Source organism: Chiloscyllium punctatum, chromosome 48, assembly GCF_047496795.1.
Source record: "Chiloscyllium punctatum isolate Juve2018m chromosome 48, sChiPun1.3, whole genome shotgun sequence".
Lineage (NCBI taxonomy): Eukaryota > Metazoa > Chordata > Chondrichthyes > Orectolobiformes > Hemiscylliidae > Chiloscyllium > Chiloscyllium punctatum.
In genome coordinates, this window is record NC_092786.1 from 57,711,040 (window position 1) to 57,730,695 (window position 19,656).

The 19,656-nt window shown below is 39.9% G+C and overlaps 1 protein-coding gene across 2 annotated transcripts in view; it reads left to right on the plus strand.

Moving 5' to 3' along the window:
- Positions 1 to 19,656, plus strand: part of spg11 (SPG11 vesicle trafficking associated, spatacsin) — a 142,768-nt gene that overhangs the window by 64,016 nt on the left and 59,096 nt on the right. For both annotated transcript variants that reach the window (XM_072565333.1, XM_072565332.1), the window contains exons 17-21: positions 577 to 680; positions 4,007 to 4,152; positions 4,707 to 4,871; positions 12,199 to 12,265; positions 16,739 to 16,904. In XM_072565333.1, the coding sequence (XP_072421434.1) occupies positions 577 to 680; positions 4,007 to 4,152; positions 4,707 to 4,871; positions 12,199 to 12,265; positions 16,739 to 16,904 (648 nt within the window). The remainder of the gene's footprint in view (positions 1 to 576; positions 681 to 4,006; positions 4,153 to 4,706; positions 4,872 to 12,198; positions 12,266 to 16,738; positions 16,905 to 19,656) is intronic.

Consider the following 19,656-nt stretch of genomic DNA (forward strand, 5'->3'; position numbering starts at 1 on the left):
TTTGGTTTTCTAAATTAATTATCATTTAAGAACATTATCATTTAATGTTGAATTGTGTGATACTGATGATATATGAAAAAGAACTATCACTTAAGACACAGAGAAGCTGGCTTTGAATTGATTACTGTCTGGGATCTAATGTGGCATCCATAAGGAGAATCTGATTTTGGTGCGGACATCAATTCAAATGTGTTTTCAGCTTCTTTAATTTTCCTGGTTCTCTTAGGCCCCTCCCACTATTCTGTACCGCACCAATGAAAAATCACAAGTGTTGGAGAAGCTTAACTGTGCTGCTGGATAAAAAAAGATATAGCAAGCTGTATTGGGGTAAACTGGATTGAAAGTGGTCTCCCCCCTATTTACAGTGGATTAAAAATAAGATTCACCACTTTATTTCAAGCTAATTGAGTCTGTTTTATTGTGGGTGATAAACATTCAAGATAGTTAATTGACTTGATTATCCAACTGTAGGTGCAATTTGTCATATTCGGATATGTTTGCACTGGTTAGATTTAAGATATGTTTCTCATATTTCATGTCCCTGAAGACTGATTTTACTGTTGTCTTGTTTAACAGGTTGAAACTCTCCAACTGCCCTCTTCTGGATGATAGAGCACTCCATGTGGCTCATCCCTGGTTTGAGTTTCTAGTGAGAATGAGAGAGGTTGCTGATAAGCTAGGTATTCCTGGTATTCTTTATAACTGTTTAAGCAATTTAAATTGATGTTAAATAAATTAATGTCTGCTTAATTTGGTGGAGATATAGCAACTGTTGAAGATGCAGTATCCAACCTAGATAAGTGAATTACCTGCCAGTGGTTCAATATTTTAGTATTCCTCATGGTTTAAGTCCAAGCACTAATACTGAATCATTCACATCTGTTCAATTTTGGTGAATTGTATCATTAATAATCATCTCGCAAGGCTCCATTTATAAATGGCCTGCTGTGGAAGGGGCTGCCACTTATGAATCCAGCCGCAGTAGATGGTGGTTAGTACAGAAGTGATATACACCCTGGCTGCAGCCCACTGTTCAGAAAGTATCCTCATCCCATTTTAGAGCCAGGATTAAGGGCATTTGCTGAGGGCCAGAGAAGAATTTGGAGAGGAATCCATTAGTCGTAGTCTGCATTGATACCAATGACGTTGGTACCATTAGAAAGGAGGCTTTGCTGAAATATTTTGAAAAGCCATTTTTGAGAAGATTTGAGAAGAATAGTTAAGAGACAAAAAGCAGCAGCACCTAGGTGGTAATCTCTGGATTACTACCTGAGCCACCGGCACGGTGGCACAGTGGTTAGCACTGCTGCCTCACAGCGCCAGAGACCTGGGTTCAATTCCCGCCTCAGGCTGTGTGGAGTTTGCACGTTCGCCCCGTGTCTGCGTGGGTTTCCTCCGGGTGCTCCGGTTTCCTCCCACAGTCCAAAGATGTGCAGATCAGTTGAATTGGCCATGCTAAATTGCCCATAGTGTTAGGTAAGGGGTAAATGTAGGGGTATGGGTGGGTTGCGCTTCGGCAGGTCGGTGTGGACTTGTTGGGCCGAAGGGCCTGTTTCCACACTGTAATGTAATGTAATCTAAATCTAATCAAACCGGCATAGCATAAATAAAGTTAATGTGTTAAATGTATTGCTGAAAGATCCGGTGTGGGTGGAAAGGATTTCAGTTCATGGGGCACTGGTACCAGTACCAGGGTAGGAGGGAGCTGTTCTGGTGGGACAGGCTTCACTTGAGTTGTGCTGGGGAATAATGTCATGGTGAATCAAACAACTACGACTGTAGAGGGCCTTTAAACTATTTAGAGGGGTAGAGGGAAAATGTAGATATACAAAACAAGAGGATACGGCAGCATGATATGGCACCTGTTTGGACAATGATATTCAGAGTGGAACAGAAAGGAAGAAAGCATACAAACATAGAAAGACAGCAAATTCCCAGCTCGGCAAACAGAACCACAACATAGAAAGACAGCAGTAAAGAGGGTCACAAGAGAAAAAAAATTTAAAAATGCAAAATGGATGGTTCTTGAATGCATGTAGTACTTGAAACAAATGAATTAATGGCACGGATACAGGTTAACAGTATGGTTTTATCTCTGGAATGATTATAAAGGGATAAAAGCTGCTAACTAAATATTCTAGGATATATGACTTAAAAAGGACACACAAGAAGGAAATGGTGGTGAAGTAGTATTGTTGGTGAATTGGCTAATTAATAGAAGAAAAGTTGGGATAAAGGAGACATTTTCAGCCTGACAACCTGTAACTAATGGAATCGCAGAAGGATTGGTGATGGGACCACATTAATTTCTGATGTACATTAATGAAATGGTTGAGGAAAATGGATGTAAATGACACAAAAGTAGGTAGAAAGGTAAGTGGTGAGGATGACAGAGTCTACAGATTAAGTAGTGGGTTAAAACTTGGCAGATGGAAATAATGAAGGGAAGTGTGAGGTTATGCACTTTAGCAAGAAGAATAGAGGAGCTGAATATTATTTAAATGGAGAAAGACTGCAGAAAGCTACAGCACAGGAATTTGGGAGTTCTTGCCCATGTCACAAAGCTAGTCTCTTTATTCTAAAAGCTGTTCCTTGGCCCAAGGCTACTCTGTCCTTGATGTATTTTTGGAGGGGTAACAAACCAGGCTGGGCTCTGAATGGTCTGGTTTATTACAGAGATGAAAAGGATTTTGAGAAGCCTTTTTGGTTATATGTAAACAGATGAGACTTCAGGCCAAAGTGGTCATGTTTTAGAAGTGACCTGTATAAAGAAAGGGGAGTGGTCAGCTCTCTAGCTAGCTGAACTGAGCCGTTCTGTTCAATCTTGAACTGGTGAGCAATTCAGCAGGGAGCTGTGTGGACTTGCACGCTCTCTTTTCAACCTGTAAGCATGTGTTCCATTAATACTGGCTTTTAAAGGGAGTTTGCTTATTCGGACTGTTGTGTATATTCAGAACAGCATCTTTTAAGTCTAGTTTGGATAGACAGAGTTCTGCAAGGGTTCTTTATTCTGTTCTTGTATTTCATTGGGTAATTTTGTGAATACATTTTTGTCTGTTTTAAAATCTAGTCATTGACCTAGCTAACTTAATCTGGGTAACTTTCACTGTACACTTACCAATATAAATTGCAAAGTTATGGTCTCAGCTGCCTGCTTAAGAATGTTTTGAGTGGTCAGGCTTAGTCCATAATAGTCCATGAATCTCAAAATGTGAGCATCCAGGTTCACTGGGTATTACGGAATGTTGGCCTTCATTTTGAATAGAATGGAGTATAAAAGTAGGGAGGTTTTGCTAAAATTATACAAGGCACAAGTCAGACCACAACTGAAATACTGTAAGCAGTTTTGGTTCCTTTTATCTAAGGAAAGATCTTGTGCAGTTGACAGTAGTCCAGAGGATGTTTGCTAGGCTGATATTGGAAATGGAAAGACTCTTTTATATCGAGAGGATGAGTAGGTTGGCCCTGTACTTACAGGAATTTAGAAGAATGAGAGACCTTAGTGAGACATACAAGATTCTTAGAGTACTTGATACCATAAATATGAAAAGATCTTTCTCCCCTTATGGGAGAGTCAAGGGCCAGAGGGCATCATCTCTGAAAAAAGGTCACATATTTAAGACAGATAAGAAGGAATTTTTTTTCTCTTAATGAGTTATGAATCTATGAAATTTTTTTCATTGCAGAAGGCTGTGCAGGCTGGAACATTTTAAGTATTTTCAAGAATGCAATAGACAAATCTGTAATCAGTAAAAAATAAATCAAAAGGAAAGGTAGGAAAGTGCAGTTGAGGATTATCAGATCAGCCATGTTCTTATTGAACGGTGGAACAAACTCAAGGAGCTAAACAGCCTACTTCTATGTCTTATGGTCTAACTGAAACTTTAGCATTGTGTTCCGTCTCATTTCCTAACCCAGTTAGTTTGATTATTGTGTATTTCATCCACTCTTGAGAAGCTTTGTATTTCAGTCTCAGCCACATTGGTCTTCATCCTGTTCTTGTCAGATTCATCTGTGACATTCCAAGCGAGTCTAGCCAATGCTCAAATGCTGATTCCCAGCAACCAAGCCAGTGTCAGCAGCATGCTGCTGGAGGGACACACTCTAATGGCATTAGCCACTATCATGTTTGCTCCTGGAGGAATTGATCAGGTGAGCTAAAATAAGCCATACCTTTTTAGCTCTTGGCTGGAATTTTTTGTTCCAACTGTTTGAAGTCGGAACAGAGATTCTTGAATTTCTTGTAGCTAAAGGTCTTTTTTTCAATTTTTTTTTAATGGTCATTATTATGTTGTAAGACAATTTACTTTCCTGGAACTGATTTTGCAGAAACCCTGGTTATGTGGCCAATTGTATCGCCTTTCACTTTGGAGTTTGCAATTATGTTCAGATCTTTGCATATTCTGCCTTGTGTCACTAATCACCTATTTTTCAATCAAACAATAATAGGAAACAACTAGAATCGTCAAATTATATGACTCTGAATGAGACCATTAAGCTTTGCTGCTTGAAAGTTGTCCATTTGTTGCCACCTTTATGCTGTAAAGTTACCCCATTAACTGCTCACTGTAATTACCTTTCTTCCTGAAATGTTAGGACATTTTCTCCCCCCACATATAGGACCTGCCATGCTGAGAATTTCCAATATCTGCAGTATTTTGGTTTTATTATAAAGAAAAATCTTTCTTTATTTCTGGTTTCTTTAGGTGATGCAGGAGAGAAAAGATGCAAGTGATTCTCTCTGGAAAGTAGACTCTCAGCTGTTGAAGATGGCTCTGTCTCCTTATCCCAAGTTGCGCACTGCTCTTTTTCCACAGCTCACCCCTTATGGCATTCCACCATTGGACATTTCTCTCTATCATCTTTTACAGGTATTTACAGTGAATTGTTTATTGATGGATTAAGTTTCTCTGATTTCTGAGTGTTTTGAAATGCACTTGTTTTTGTATGTGTTTTTGTTGGGGTGAAGAAGAGGGTTTTGTTGCGTGACCATGATGAAGATAATGTCTTTTTGTTTCAGTGATGTTTTCTATTACCCTCAACCTTCCATCTTTCTTTTTTCATGCATGCTTGCTTCTTGAGTGATTTGATTATATTCACAGTGAATGAGCTTATACCAGGTGGTGTACTCCTTAGGGGCAATATAAAACAGACTGACCTGATCCATCCTTGTATTTACCATAATCTAAAATTAAAAGACTGTGAAATGGAATATATGAATTGAAGCTAACAGGAGCTATTGATCTGTGTCTGCATGGTTTAGTTGAATCAGTTCACAACTCTTTTTTGGAGCTAATTTGCAATACTTAATTAGTGGATTCTGTTGTGATTAAAATGAAGCAACATGGTGACCCATGGCATTTTGTGTAATCAGATTTGTGTGCAGATAGAGTATTAATGGCTGTAATTCATCATTCATTTCCTTGCTGAAAGTCAAGACAACTGATCTAACTAAGTGTATAGTTTCCAACAAAAATGCTTTGGAAACTTACCAAGTATTAAAAAAATTACTCATAGACACATACAGCACGGAAACAAACCCTTCGGTACAACACGTCCGTGCCAACAGATATCTTAAGCTGATCTAGGCCCATATCCCTCTAAACCATTCCTATTCATATCCCCATCCAGATGCCTTTTAAATGCTGCACTTATACCAGCCTCCACCACTTTCTCTGGCAGCGTATTCCATACATGCAGCATGCTCTGCTTGAAAAAGTAGGCCCTTAGGTCTCGTATTAAAACTCCGCCCAACCCCCCCACTCCCACCCCAGGGAAAAGACTTTCTCCATTTGTCCTATCCATGCCCCTCATGATTTTATAAACCTCTATAAGGTCACCCTCAGCCTCCGACATGCTAGGGAAAACAGCCCTAGCTTATTCAGGCTCACCCTATAGCTCAAGTCCTCCAATTCTGGCAACATTCTTGTAAATCTCTTCTGAACCTTTTCAAGGTTCACAATCTTTCCGATAGGAAGGAGACCAGAATTGCACGCAATATTCCAAAAGTGGCCAAACCAACGTCCTGTACAGCCGCAACGTGACCTCCCAACTCCTAGACTCAGTGCTTTGACCAATAAAGGAAAGCATACCAAGTGCCTCTTCACTATCCTATCTACCTGCGACTCTACTTTCAAGGAACTATGAACCTGCACTCCGAGGTCTCTTTGTTCAGCAACGCTCCCTAGGACCTTACCATTAAGTGTATTAAGTCCTGCTAAGATTTGTTTTTCCAAAATGCAGCACCCTACATTTATCTAAATTAAACTCCATCTGCCACTTCTCAGCCTAGTGGCCCATCTGATCCTGTTGTAATGTGAGGTAAACTTCAACTTTTAGATCTGGTCTATCCTTTTCCATCAGTATTTTAAAGCTAATAGAATTGTGATCATTGGCCCCAAAGTGCTCCCCTACAGATATCTCAGTCACCTGCCCTGCCTTATTTCCCAAGAGTAGGTCAAGCTTTGCATCTTCTCTAGTAGGAACATCTATATACTGAATCAGAAAATTTTCTAGTACACAATTAACAAATTCTTTTCCATCTAAACCCTTAACACTATGGCAGTCCCATAGTGTTCTGGAGCATTAAGCTGTCAGTCTTGTCCATCCTTGAGGTACTTTTCTGTAATTGCTATGATATCCCAGTCCCATGTCCCTAACCATGCCCAGAGTTCACCTGCCTTCCCTGTTAGGCCTCTTGCACTGAAATAAATGCAGTTTAATTTCAGTTCTACCTTGTTTTCTGCTTTGTTCCTGCCTGCCCTGAATGTTTGATTCACTTCTGTTCTTAACTGTACCATTCTCAGATTGATCTCTTTCCTCACTATCTCCCTGGGTCCCATCCTAGTTTAAATTCTCCCGAGCAGCTACAGCAAATTTCCCTGCCAGTATATTAGTCTCCTTTCAATTCAGGTGCAATCCGTCCTTCTTGTACAGGTCACTTCTACCCCAGAAGAGATTCCACTGATTCAAAAATATGAATCCTTCTCCCATACATCATCTCAGCCAAGCATTCATCTGCTCTATCCTCCTATTTCTACCCTCACTAGCTTGCAGTACCGGGAGTATTCCAGATATTACTACCCTCGAGGGCCTCCTTTTTAAATTCCTGCCTAACTTCTTTATTCTCCCTTGAGAATCTCATCCTTTTCCTTTCCTATGTCATCGGTTCCAATGTGTATGATAACCTCCTGCTGGGCCCTCTTTCCCCCTTGAGAGCATTCTGCACTCTCTCTGAGACATCTTTGATCTTGGCATTAAGGAGGCAACACATCATTTTGATTTTTTCTCTGCTGACCACAAACGTCTGTCTGTGCCTCGGACTAGAGAGTCCCCTAACACAGTACTTCTCATTGCAATGGAGCCAGTCTCGGAACCAGAAGCTTGGCTGTTTGTGCAACATTCCTCTGGGAATCCACCCCCACCCTGCCTATATTTTCCAAAACAGCATAGTTGTTTGAAATGGGGATTGCCACAGAAGACTCCTGTATTACCTGCCTACCTCTCTCACCTTTACTGGAGTGAACCCATCTATGTGATTGCATCTGCAACTTTTCCCCCTTCCTATAACAGCCATCCATCACATCCCCTTGCTCTTGTAAATTCCTCATTGCCTTGAACTGTCTCTCCAACCCATCCATTCTATCTGATAGGATTCGCAAACGACATTTTTTTTGCAGATGTAATCCGCACTGACATGTAAACTCTCCTTAAACACACTCAAGGCCATTTTTGCTTCTTTCAGTCTACAGACCCATGAAACAGCACTGTCTTATTCCTCTACAAAACACTGCTCCAGGCTAACGTAATACTTATGGTTATATATTTAAGTTTAATCAAGACACCTAGCTCAATAAAATGTATAATCAAGAATGAACCCACTCTACTCACTGCAGACTTACTGTAAGGTCACACTTAAACTATTATCTTATCTATTTCTGGGCTGTGATCTCTCCCAAACAGGTTATTCCAAGATTATTTGTGAATTTCACTGTTTGTTAATTTTCCCCATTGCACTCCGATGTCCAGTAATACAGGAATTCAAGCAGCAAAGGCAGTAACTGTGCAGGTTCACTGCTGTGTCAGTTAGCAGTGTGCATTTCTCTCTCTCGCGCTCTCTCTCTTGCTCTGTCTGTCTGTCCCTCTCTCGCACTGACCTCACCATGTCCTGCCTTTGGTCATCTCCCTTTTAAAAGTGCTGCTGTTTTGACCTTTTTTTTTCTCTCCAAAGTTTCAAAACAGTGCAACAGCATATAAAACAGTAATTGCTGCTCCTGTAATTCGAGGAAATCACCTCCAACACCTAAAATACCTCACAAAGGAGCAGCTGTTACCGCCAGAAATTTTTCCCATCCTCCATCATGGATTACCCAGAATCAAGTTTATCAAGGATAATTGCTTGTGTAATAGGTGCTGTTACAATATTGTGTTGTTTGAGCGGATGGACCTTCATTTGTTCATGGAGTGTGGGTGTCACCAGTTAGTGCAACATTTACTGCCTGTCCTTAATTGTTCTTGAGGTTTAGTCATGAATCACCTTCTGGAAAACATAAGATACTTGTTGTGTGGGTACTCCTGAAATGCTGTTACAAAGTTATTTCCTGGACTTTGACTGTATAAACAGTGAAGCAACGTTGATCTAGATCAAAGTCAGGATGGTGTCATGGAAGGGAAGTTGCAGGGGTTGGAATATGCTTTCAAAGGAGTCTTGATGAGTTTATTAGTTAATTAAATGGCTGGTCTAAGGAAACTTTTGTTGTTTGTTTGAATTGTGATTATGCCACAATTAACCATAGAGTCATACAGCACAGAAACAGACCCTTGAATCCAACTTGACTTGTAAAGCCGCAACACGACATCCCAGCTCTTGTCCTTTAATGTTCTGACCAATGAAAGCAAGTGTGTCAAATGCCGCCCTCGCTGCCCTGTCTGCCTTTGACTATACTTGCAAGGAGTGATGCACCTGCTCCCTTAGGTCTCTTTATTTGGCAACACACCCCAGGGTCTACCATTAATTGTATAAATCCTGCCTTGATTTACCTTACCAAAATGCAACATCTCGCATTTATCTAAGTTAAACTCCATCTGCCAATCCTTGACCCATTCCCCCATCTGGTCAAGATCCCATTGTACTCTGAGATAACCATCTTCACGATCCACGACACCTCTAATTTTGGTGTCATCTGCAAACTTACTAACCATACATGCTATATTCACATCCAAATCATTTATATAAATGATAAAAAAAGTAATGGACCCAGCACCAATCTTTGTAGCACATGACTGATTACAGCACTGGTGCATCAAGTATAGACTTTCACCAGGAAAGTTGCACAGTATGTTAAAAAATCAACTCTTACTAGAGTGCCAGAAACACACCAACATAAATGAATGCCTTCACAGGAATCGTGTAAGAAAAAATGTAGGGAAAAGCATAAAGTCTGGTAAACTGTTTGGATCTTTGAGGAAAATCATAAGATCATGCTATAATAGAACAAAAGAACACTATTTTTCCCATAGAAACTGCTTCTTCAGCTCCTCTGAGCTTTAAAGTTTGACGTTTATTCTCCTCCTTCAGAAGGTGTCGTGAGGCCTGTATTCTAATTTTGAATGAGATGATTTTCAAGACTATACTCGAAGTCTCTGGCAAAAAACATTAAATGTATGTCCGTCTTATCCAGGGAAGTCTGAGCAAACAAGTATATAGAATAGTTTGTGCTGTATGTGCACAGCATGAATTTAATTGTAAACAACCTGGACATTGGTCAAAGGTTTATGATGTATGAATTGCTGTTGTGAGTGAGAGGTGCTTTAATTTACTTTCCCATTTTTGTGCTTGCCTTTGGTCAGTTCATTGAGTATAGAAGTTGCGAGGTCATGTTGCGGCTATACAGGATGTTCGGCCACTTTTAGAATACTGGATTCAATTCCGGTCTCTGCTATCAGAAAGATGATGTTAAACTTGAAAGCATTCAGAAAAGATGTACAAGAACGTTGCTGGGATTGCAGGGTTTGAACAGTAGGGAGAGGCTGAATAGGCTGGGGCTTTTTTCCCCTGGAGCATTGGAGGCTGAGAGGTTTGTAAAATTGAGGGGCATGGATTGGGTGAATAGCCAAGATCATCTTCCCACTATAGGGGAGTGCAAACCTAGAGGGCATAGGTTTAAGTTGAGAGGGGAAAGATTTAAAAGGGACCTGAGGGGCAACTTTTTCAAGCAGAAGGTGGTGTGTGTATGGAATGAGCTGCTAGAGGAAGTGGTGGAGGCTGGTGCAATTGCAACATTTAAAAGGCATCTGGATGGGTATATGAATAAGAAGGGTTTCGAGGGATATGAGCCAAATGCTCCAATTGATTAATTTAGGCTATCTGGTTGGCATGGACGAGTTGGACTAAAGGGTCTTTTTCCATGCTGTACATCTCTGACTCTATGCCCGCATCCTTGTTATTGCTGAATGCTACCCGTTCTTTTTCATTTTATTCTTTTCCCAACTCCGGCTTTCTGAAGCACTGCCATTTTAACTTCATTATTTCACACCTTAAATAAATTTGACTGTGGATTTTTAAACACAAACCATGAGCAAATACGTTTTAATTAATGGAGAATATTCATTTGGTTTGAAGGCACATGTGTTTGGAAAGGCATGGACTTATTAGGGATAGTCAACATGGCTTTCTGCGTGGGAAATCATGTCACACAAACTTGATGGAGTTTTTTGAAGAAGTAACAAAGAGGATTGATGAGGGCAGAACGGTAGATGTGATCTATATGGACTTCAGTAAGGTGTTTGACAAGGTTCCCCATGAGAGACTAGTTAGTAAGGTTAGATCTCATGGAATAAAGGAAGAACTAGCCATTTGGATACAGAACTGGCTCAAAGGTAGAAGACAGAGGGTGGTGGTGGAGGGTTGTTTTTAAGACTGGAGGCCTGTGACACTGGAGTGCTGGGTCCACTACTTTTTGTCATTTACATAAATGATCTGGATTAGAGTGTAAGAGGTACAGGTAGTAAGTTTGCAGATGACGCCAAAATTGGAGATGTAGTGGACAGCGAAGAGGGTTATCTCCAATTACAACAGGATCTTGATTAGATGGGCCAATGGGCTAAGGAGTGGCAGGCGGAGTTTAACTCCGATAAATGTGAGGTGCTGCATTTTGGGAAAGCAAATCTTAGCAGGACTTATACACTTAATGATAAGGTCCTAGGGAGTGTTGCTGAACAAAGAGACCTTGGAGTGCAGGTTCATAGCTCCTTGAAAGTGGAGTCGCAGGTAGATAGCTTAGTGAAAAGGCATTTGGTATGCTTTCTTTTATTGGTCAGAGTATTGAGTATAGGAGTTGTGAGGTCATGTTGTGGCTGTACAGGACATTGGTTAAGCCACCGCTGGAATATTGCGTGCAATTCTGGTCTCCTTCCTATCGGAAAGATGTTGTGAAACTTGAATTGGTTCAGAAAAGATTTACAAGGATGTTGCCAGGGTTGAAGGATTTGAGCTATGGGGAGAGGCTGAACAGGCTGGGGCTGTTTTCCCTGTTTTCCCTCCCCTCGGAGGCTGAGGGGTGACCTTTATAGAGGTTTACAAAATTGAGGACATGGATAGGGTAAATAGACAAAGTCTTTTCCTTGGGGTAGGGGAGTCTCGAACTAGAGGGCATAGGTTTAGGGTGAGAGGGGAAAGATAAAGGAGAGACTGAAGGGGCACCTTTTTCACGCAGAGGGTGGTACGTGCATGGAATGAGCTACCAGAGGAAGTGGTGGAGGCTGGTACAATTGCAACATTTAAAAGGCACCTGGATGGGTATATGAATAGGAGGGGTTTGGAGGGATATGGGCCGGGTGCTGACAGGTGGGATTAGATTGGGTTGGGATATCTGGCCGGCATGGAACGGTCTGTTTCTGTGCTGTACATCTCTATGACTCTGATTGCTTTACAATGATTATACATCCAGAATAAGAAACAATGTACGGGGTAAAAAGGCTCCATATTTTTCGTTTTGAGTTGAACGTGAATGAATAACTTCAAAATAGGTTAGATATATACAATATATGTACATGTTAACTATGAAACAAGCATATCCTTGTGAGTAAATTAATGGTCAAGGCTTGCATTGAATATCAGTGCCCACTTTCCAGTGAATACAGATGCGTGCTTTTTTTTGTTTCCTTTGTTCATGATTTTTCTTTTCCTCCTGTCTGCAGTCATTACACCCCTTTGATCCATCACGCCTCTTTGGCTGGCAGTCTGCCAATGTGCTCTCCACTTGTGGTAAGTTGCTTTCAGGTTGGTAGAATGTAACCAGAGTAATACATGGAGGTAGGAGGGAGGGAAGTGAGGGAGCTTGGCAAAGCTTTCAAGGGCTATTAGGATGCCTTTTTGCTTGTTATAAACTGTTACGCTCATTAATTTCTACTCCTCAATCTGCCTTAGATCATTAATGTTCTTTGACGTACCATGATAATGAGTCTTCCCTGCCTGACTTTAAGACAGGAGTTGCTCCATTGCTATAGATTTAGTTTAAACAGAGAACGCAAAAGTTTGTCACAGTGCAAATCGCAAAAGTAAATATGAATAACAAAGGCTCCAAGTAAAGGCTACATTTAGTTGAGCCCATTCAGAACTAGAAGACCAATACCTAAAATGTGCAGAGTTTACTAATGTCAGTTTCCAATCTGACCCAGAAATCAAGCTCAGCAGCCTCTATTGGGAAAAATATTTGTGCTGACGAGTAGCAGCACTTGGGCGTTATGAATAGGTGTTAATGTTCATCAAGGACTCATAATTGAATAACTTGCAAATACTAACTGTCAAGAAAGTTTGGCTATCAACGGAAGGTCACAGAGGGTACCCAGTACCCATGGACTGGTATCATAAGATAAATTAATTATTTAAAGGAAAGGATAGACTATTGTTTGTTTTTTTTTGAAAAGCCTTTGAAATGAATTTGAACGTAAGTTCTGTTCGAGTAGTTAAAAAAGATGAGCCACAGTAGAAATATTATTTTTATTGGGTAAACTGAAAAATTTCAATTGTAGAATCATGTGATCGGAACGGTTGGCATTCATAAAACATTTATCGGTAATCCTGTCATCTCAGGTGGTGTATGCACTTGGTTGTGACATATTCCGTTGTTTGACCATAGTGCACACATTGTAGCTGAATTCAGCCAATAGGAAGTGTGGGTGATTGAGAATCAGTTGAGGTCCTTTCTGGATTATCATTCATCAGATACACATTGACACCTGTTCGTTCTAATAACCCCTTAAATAAACTATAATTTAATTCACACACAAAATATAGTGGTTGGATTAAGTGCTGAGTGCCACTGATGCTGTATAAATGCACCTAATATAAATCACTGTCTTCAGAAAAGAAATGCTAAAATGAGAACACTCAAGGCAAATAAATAGCCTTGGCAAATAAGGTTAAGGGTAATCCAAAGAGATTCTATAGGTATATGAAGAGCAAAAGAACAATTTGAGGGAGAATAGGGCCCCTTAAAGATCAACCAGATCAATGTGTTGAACTTCAGGAGATGGGAGAGATGTTAAATGAATATTTTGTGTCAGTTTTTACAGTGAAGAAGGAAATGGAGTCTGGAGAACTCTGGGGAAATAAATATTGATGGTTGAAAATGGTTCATGTTACAGAGGGGGAAGTGCTGGAGGTGTTAAAAAACATAAAGATGGATAAATCTCCAGAACCTGATCAAGTGTATCCCTGGACCTGTGGAATATTAGGATAGAAATTGCAGAAATATTTGTATCATTTTACCATGATGGAGGTGCAGGACTACTGGAGGGTGGCTAATGTTATTCATTTATTTAAGAAAGGCTGTAAGGAGAAGCCTGGGAACTGTAGACCTATGAGTCTGATGTTGGTGGTGGGTAAGTTTTTTTTTAGTGATTCTGGGAGGTAAGGTTTGCGTGCATTTGGAGAGGCAAGGACTAAATAGGAATAGTCAGTATGATTCTGTGCATGGGAAATATGTCTAACAAACTTGATTATGTTCTTTGTAGACTAATTAGTAACGTGAGATCACCTGGGATTCAGGGAGAGCTTGCTAGTTGGATACAACATTGGCTTTATGGTAGAAGACAGTGGTGGTGGCGAATTGTTTTGTGGACTTGAGGCCTGTGCCTTCTGTTGATCATCTATATAAAGTATTTGGATAAGAATATAGGAGACATGGTTAGTAAGTTTGTGAATAACACCAAAATTGGTTGTGTAGTTGACAGTGAAAAAGGTTATTTAAGATTACTAAGAGATCTTTATCATTTGGGTCAATGGGCTGAGGAGTGTCAGATGGAGTTTAATTTGGATAATTGTGAGGTTTTGCATTTTGGTAAAACAAACAAGGGCAGGGCTTACACAATTAAAAGTAGGACCCTGGGTAGAACAGAGACCTAGGGATTCAGGTACATAATTCTTTGAAATTTGCATCACAGGTAGACAGGATGATTAAGAAGGTGTTTAGTATAATTTATTTTGTTGCTCAGCTTTGAGTACAGGAGTTGGGATGTCATGTTGAGGTTGCAATGTTGGTAAGGTGGCTTCTGGAGTGCTATGTGCAGTTCTGGTTGCCTTTTTAAAGGAAGGATATTATTAAACTGGAGAGGGTTCAGAAGAGATTTACTAGGATGTTGTCGGGAATGGAGGGTTTGAGTAATAACAATAGGACATGTAGGCTGGGAATTTATCCAGTGGAGCATAGGAGGACGGGGAAACCTTATGAAGGTTTATAAAATCTTGAGCACATGGATAAGCTGAATAACAAGGGTCTTTTTCCTAGGGAAGGGGAGTTCAAAACTAGAGGACATTTTTTAAGATGAGAGGATAAAGTTTTAAAAGGTACACGAGAGGCAACTTCTTTTACACAGTGGTTCATGTGTGGAATGCTAAAACAAATGGTGGATGCAGGTACAGTTACAGTTAAAAAGACATTTAGATAAGTACATGATTTGAAATGGTTTGGAGAGATATAGAATCAAGATTAGAGTGGTGCTGGAAAAGCACACCAAGTCAGGCAGCATTCAAGGAGCAGGAAAATCAACGTTTTGGGCAAAAAGCCCTTCAGGAATGTTTGTGGGTACCTTGTGGCTGATTTGACGTAGAAAAATGTGGCAAAAGCTGAGTCAACAACAACAATATTTACAATATTTTTAACATAATAAAGCATCCCAAGGCTTTTTACCGGAGCATTTTAAGTATCACTTCCAATCCACACATTGCGGTCATTTAAGGAAATATTAGGTCATGTGACTGAAAGCTTGGTCAAAGAGGAAGGTTTTAAGGTGCCTATTAAAATAACAAAGTAGAGGTGGAGAAGCATGGTAGAATGTTCCAGATCTTGGGGCCGAGGCAACTGAAGGCGCAAGCATCAATGATGGGGCAGATGAGATTCAGGAGCGTAGGATGCCAAAACTAGAGGGAGACTGACATCTTTGACTATTGTGAGGTGGAAAGGAGCCATGGAGTGATTTGTAAACAAAAGCAAATCATAGATCGGTTGTTGAAGAAAAAGTTTTTAAAAGTAAAAGAGAAATTAAGAGTGGCCAAAAGACAACTGAATTAATTTTTGAAGGTTAATGTTCCTAATAAAACTGGATGCAATGAATCTGTCTTATTTTGTGCTCTGTGGTTGTGCAAAAGCCAAGCCTGCCTGTGTATTTAGAACGCTCCATAAGATTAGGGTGGTTTCAAGCTCCAGCAGTTCCTGCCCCTAGCCATTTAATAAAAGTCATAAATCATAGCTCATTTATTTAATGAAGAACAGATCTGAACTATAGTTCCTCCTTTCCACTGTACTGCTGTTTGCTTGAAGACAGATCAGCTGCAAAAATGTTGGTAAAATCATTTTTATTCCATTCTTTTTAAAAAGGAAAATTTAAACTACTGTAAATCAATGAGAAAAATATATTTGAAATATACTAATTTGTTCTTTTGATTTAGATTTATTTTAAAAAATAATAAAAATTACAAAAGTTTCTTGCTATATCAGTTCAAGAAGCTCCGAATCTGAAATCTGAGAATTAGCTCATTCTGGCTTGTGAAAGCTTGGCAAGATAAGAAATAGGAGTTGAAGTAGGTGATTTGGCCCCTTGAGCTTGCTATGTCATTTAATAAGATTGACTGGTCTTTGCCATCAGCTCAGATTTCATATGCTATCCCAGTAGGCCTTAAATTCCTGCATACCTAACATCCTACTCAGTTACCCTCTGGAATAGACAATTTCAAAGATTCACAATTTCCTCTGATCTCAATTATTGTAAGTGGCTGGCCCCTGATCCTGAGTCCATGACCCAATCAGTTCAGACGGAGGCAACAGCCTGTCAGCATCTACCCTCCAGGCCGTTACAGATGTTGATGGGTTTCAGTAAGACTCTTAAAAGTGCCAAAGAATATAAGGCCTCCTTATATGGTCAACCTTTTGGTGCACCCCCTTTAATGCTACATTATATTCTTGATCCTGCGAAGGAGATGCTGGTACGTGGACATCTTTCTTTATTAAAGCATTTTATAAAGTTTTCATTTAATGTGGAAATCATAGTTGAACCGCACAGTCAAACATGTCTGGGTCTTATGTGATGAGCAGGTTCTGAGAGTTCTATGAGTCCATGGAAGAAATGATAAGCGGTTTTGAAATCTGGTTTTTCCTTTGTTCACCACTGATATTGTGTTCTGCACAAGATAAAAAAAACTGAGGATTTTCTAAGAAACATTTCTGCATTCTTTCCACAGACTTATCAAATGATTTACCTCATTTCTCTTGCCCTGACTTGGTGAATAAGTACGCCATAACTGAACGCCTAGATTTTTCCTACTACTTGCGTCATGGCCGGCCATCGTACGCATTTGCAACTTTTGTTGTTCAGCAGCTTGCAAAGAGCAGTTCACCCAAACAGTTGTGAGTATGGTAGCAATGCGAATAATCAAAATAGTATGTGATGTTGCTCCCTTTTTGCTGCTTCTGAGCTTAAACTTGAGAGTAGGTGTAAAGTGCTTTGAATCCTCCGCAGGTATGAAGGGCACTCAAGAAATGTAAGTCTTTTTCTCATTTTCTAAATATATTGATTGAGGGAGTGATGGAAGAAGACTCAGCCATAACTTGCAGAAGGGAATCTGGTGATTACTCTAACAGAACACTTTCTGGACAATGGGAAAGTCGTAGTATTAAGGGAATGGGATGAATTAGAAAGGTCTGTCAAAGTACTGCAGAGCCATAATGCACCGAATGAGTCTTCTGTCCTGTACACCCTCTCTTTGTGTTTGCCACAATTAATTATCTGACCATTATCATGATGCTGTGGTTTTTGTACTTGCTGTGTGCAGCCTGGCTGCTTTCTTGTCTCACTACGCAAATTATTTCATTGGTTATCCATCTTGAGGCGATGAAAGGTTCAATATAAAAGGACGGGGGTGGTGGGCGGCAAGATACAAAGGGACAATAGTTAACATTGGTATTTACATTCTTCAATTTTTGTTTTTAATTATTGAAACTTTCTAGTACCTCAATCCAACATCAACTGCTTACTGGAGGGCATTATGGTTCATCAAGGCTAATTCCCTTGGGTTGTTTCAAGTTGTAAAAAAAAACTTACACATCCCATGAAAGGATATGTCACCTCGCAAGTTCAACATTTATCTGTCCCTAATTGCCTTTGGAAAAGTGGTGATGAGTCACCTACTTGAACTATGGCAGTCCATCTGGTGCATGTACCTACAAAGTGTGTTTTGGCACAACTGAAAGTCTCACTGAGCCATTTGTGATGGCAGTCAAGAGTCAACCATGCTGCTAAGGAGTCAGAGGTGGGCATGACCAATTAAACAGGTTTCATTCCCTAAAAGATATTAATGAACCAGATGAGTTTTAATGACAATCATAGTTTCATGTCACCATTACTGAGACTAGCCTTTGATTCCTGATTTAATTAAATTCCACCAGCTGCCACATTGGACTTGAACCCTTCCCTCAGGGCAGTGGTGTAGACTTTGAAGGAGATGTTTGCACAGTGAAACAGTAATCCAGCATTCCAAACTAATTCCTTGGGGTCATGGGCTCAAATCCCATGAGGACAGCTGTTGGAATTGAAATTCAATTGATTAAAAACATTACGACACAGTGGTGAACCCTTCTGTTAATTAGACCAAACTCCCAGAAAAGCTTACCTGTCCTTGTAAACTGTTAAAATTTGAGTAACTGAGAGCTCCCAAATTCCACTATTTAAAGAAAATAATATTTTTTTAACTCTAAAGGTGAATATTAAACAACTATTTACAACTCTAACCCTCCCTTTTTCTTAACTGCTTATTATCTGCTTCAAAATCTATAATAATTTACTGTTCAAATAAAACGCTCATTAAAATTACATCGACTTCATTTCAAAACCATATAAAGGCTGTCATCTTTGATGTCTGTCTGTCTCTCGGCTGAAGATCACCCTGGGTCATTGCTTTTCTTTTCACTGTGAAAATGTTTTGTATGAAATAGTACCTTTGATAGAGTGTTTCCTAATTTTTTGGATCTGTGCTGCTGGCAGTTGCTCAACCTGAGTTTCACAATGCCTGCATTTTTTATATCCCCAATGTTGGATTATCTCATTGGTTTGATGTTGGCAAAACAATAAATTCAGAGCTGAAAATGTGTTGCTGGAAAAGCGCAGCAGGTCAGGCAGCATCCAAGGAGCAGGAGAATCGATGTTTCGGGCATGAGACGTCGATTCTCCTGCTGCTTGGATGCTGCCTGACCTGCTGCGCTTTTCCAGCAACACATTTTCAGCTCTGATCTCCAGCATCTGCAGTACTCACTTTCTCCTAAAACAATAAATTCAAATGAGATTGGGTTTAGTATCCTGGGGCATAATTTTATCTGGTTAAATTCAAACTGTTGTCAAAACATCAACCAACTCAACTATCTAGTTCACAGCCAAATGTTAAGTAGTTTCAATTTTCCAGTACATTCTGAGACTGCTATCTAGTCATATGATAGGTGTTTGTAAGCTCTGTGCAGAACAGCATTCTCTCTCTCAAAGGTACAGTACACTCTTCAACTTCATAACAAAAGAAAGTATAGAATTTAAAATCTAGTTTCAGTAATGGAGCTTTCAAACCTGTCTGGTGGGGAAGGAAATCTGTTGTCCTGCCTATTCTTGCATAAAAGTGACTCCAGCATTGTGGTCAACTCTTAACTGCATTCTGAAATGGTCTGGCAAGCTACTCCGTTGAAGGGCAATTAGAGATGGGCAACTGCCTTCCTCCCTTAAAAGCATATTAAAAAGATAATCCTGTGACATTATAGCTATGCCACTGGAGCTAAGTGCCACACAAGGCCTTGGAGGCCAAGCTGTTGAGTGTATTTAGACAGATACATAGGTAAGAGGATCGGAGGTTACAGGAAAAAGCCAGGATAATGGGATTGTGAAACCTATCAACCATGATTGCATGGTTTAGCAGGCTAGATGGGCTGATTGGCTGAATTCTGCTCCGTTCGGGTTTTAGTTTTGTTTTTTTATTTCACATAACTAAAAATGCAACTTAGGATTTTAAAAAAAGCTGGTTCCATTTCTGATCTGTGCGATGCAAATTAATTTTCCTACAGCTAGGGTATTTTTGGTGTAAAGTTTCTGTTTTTTAAATTTTCTATATGTTAATGAATTTTG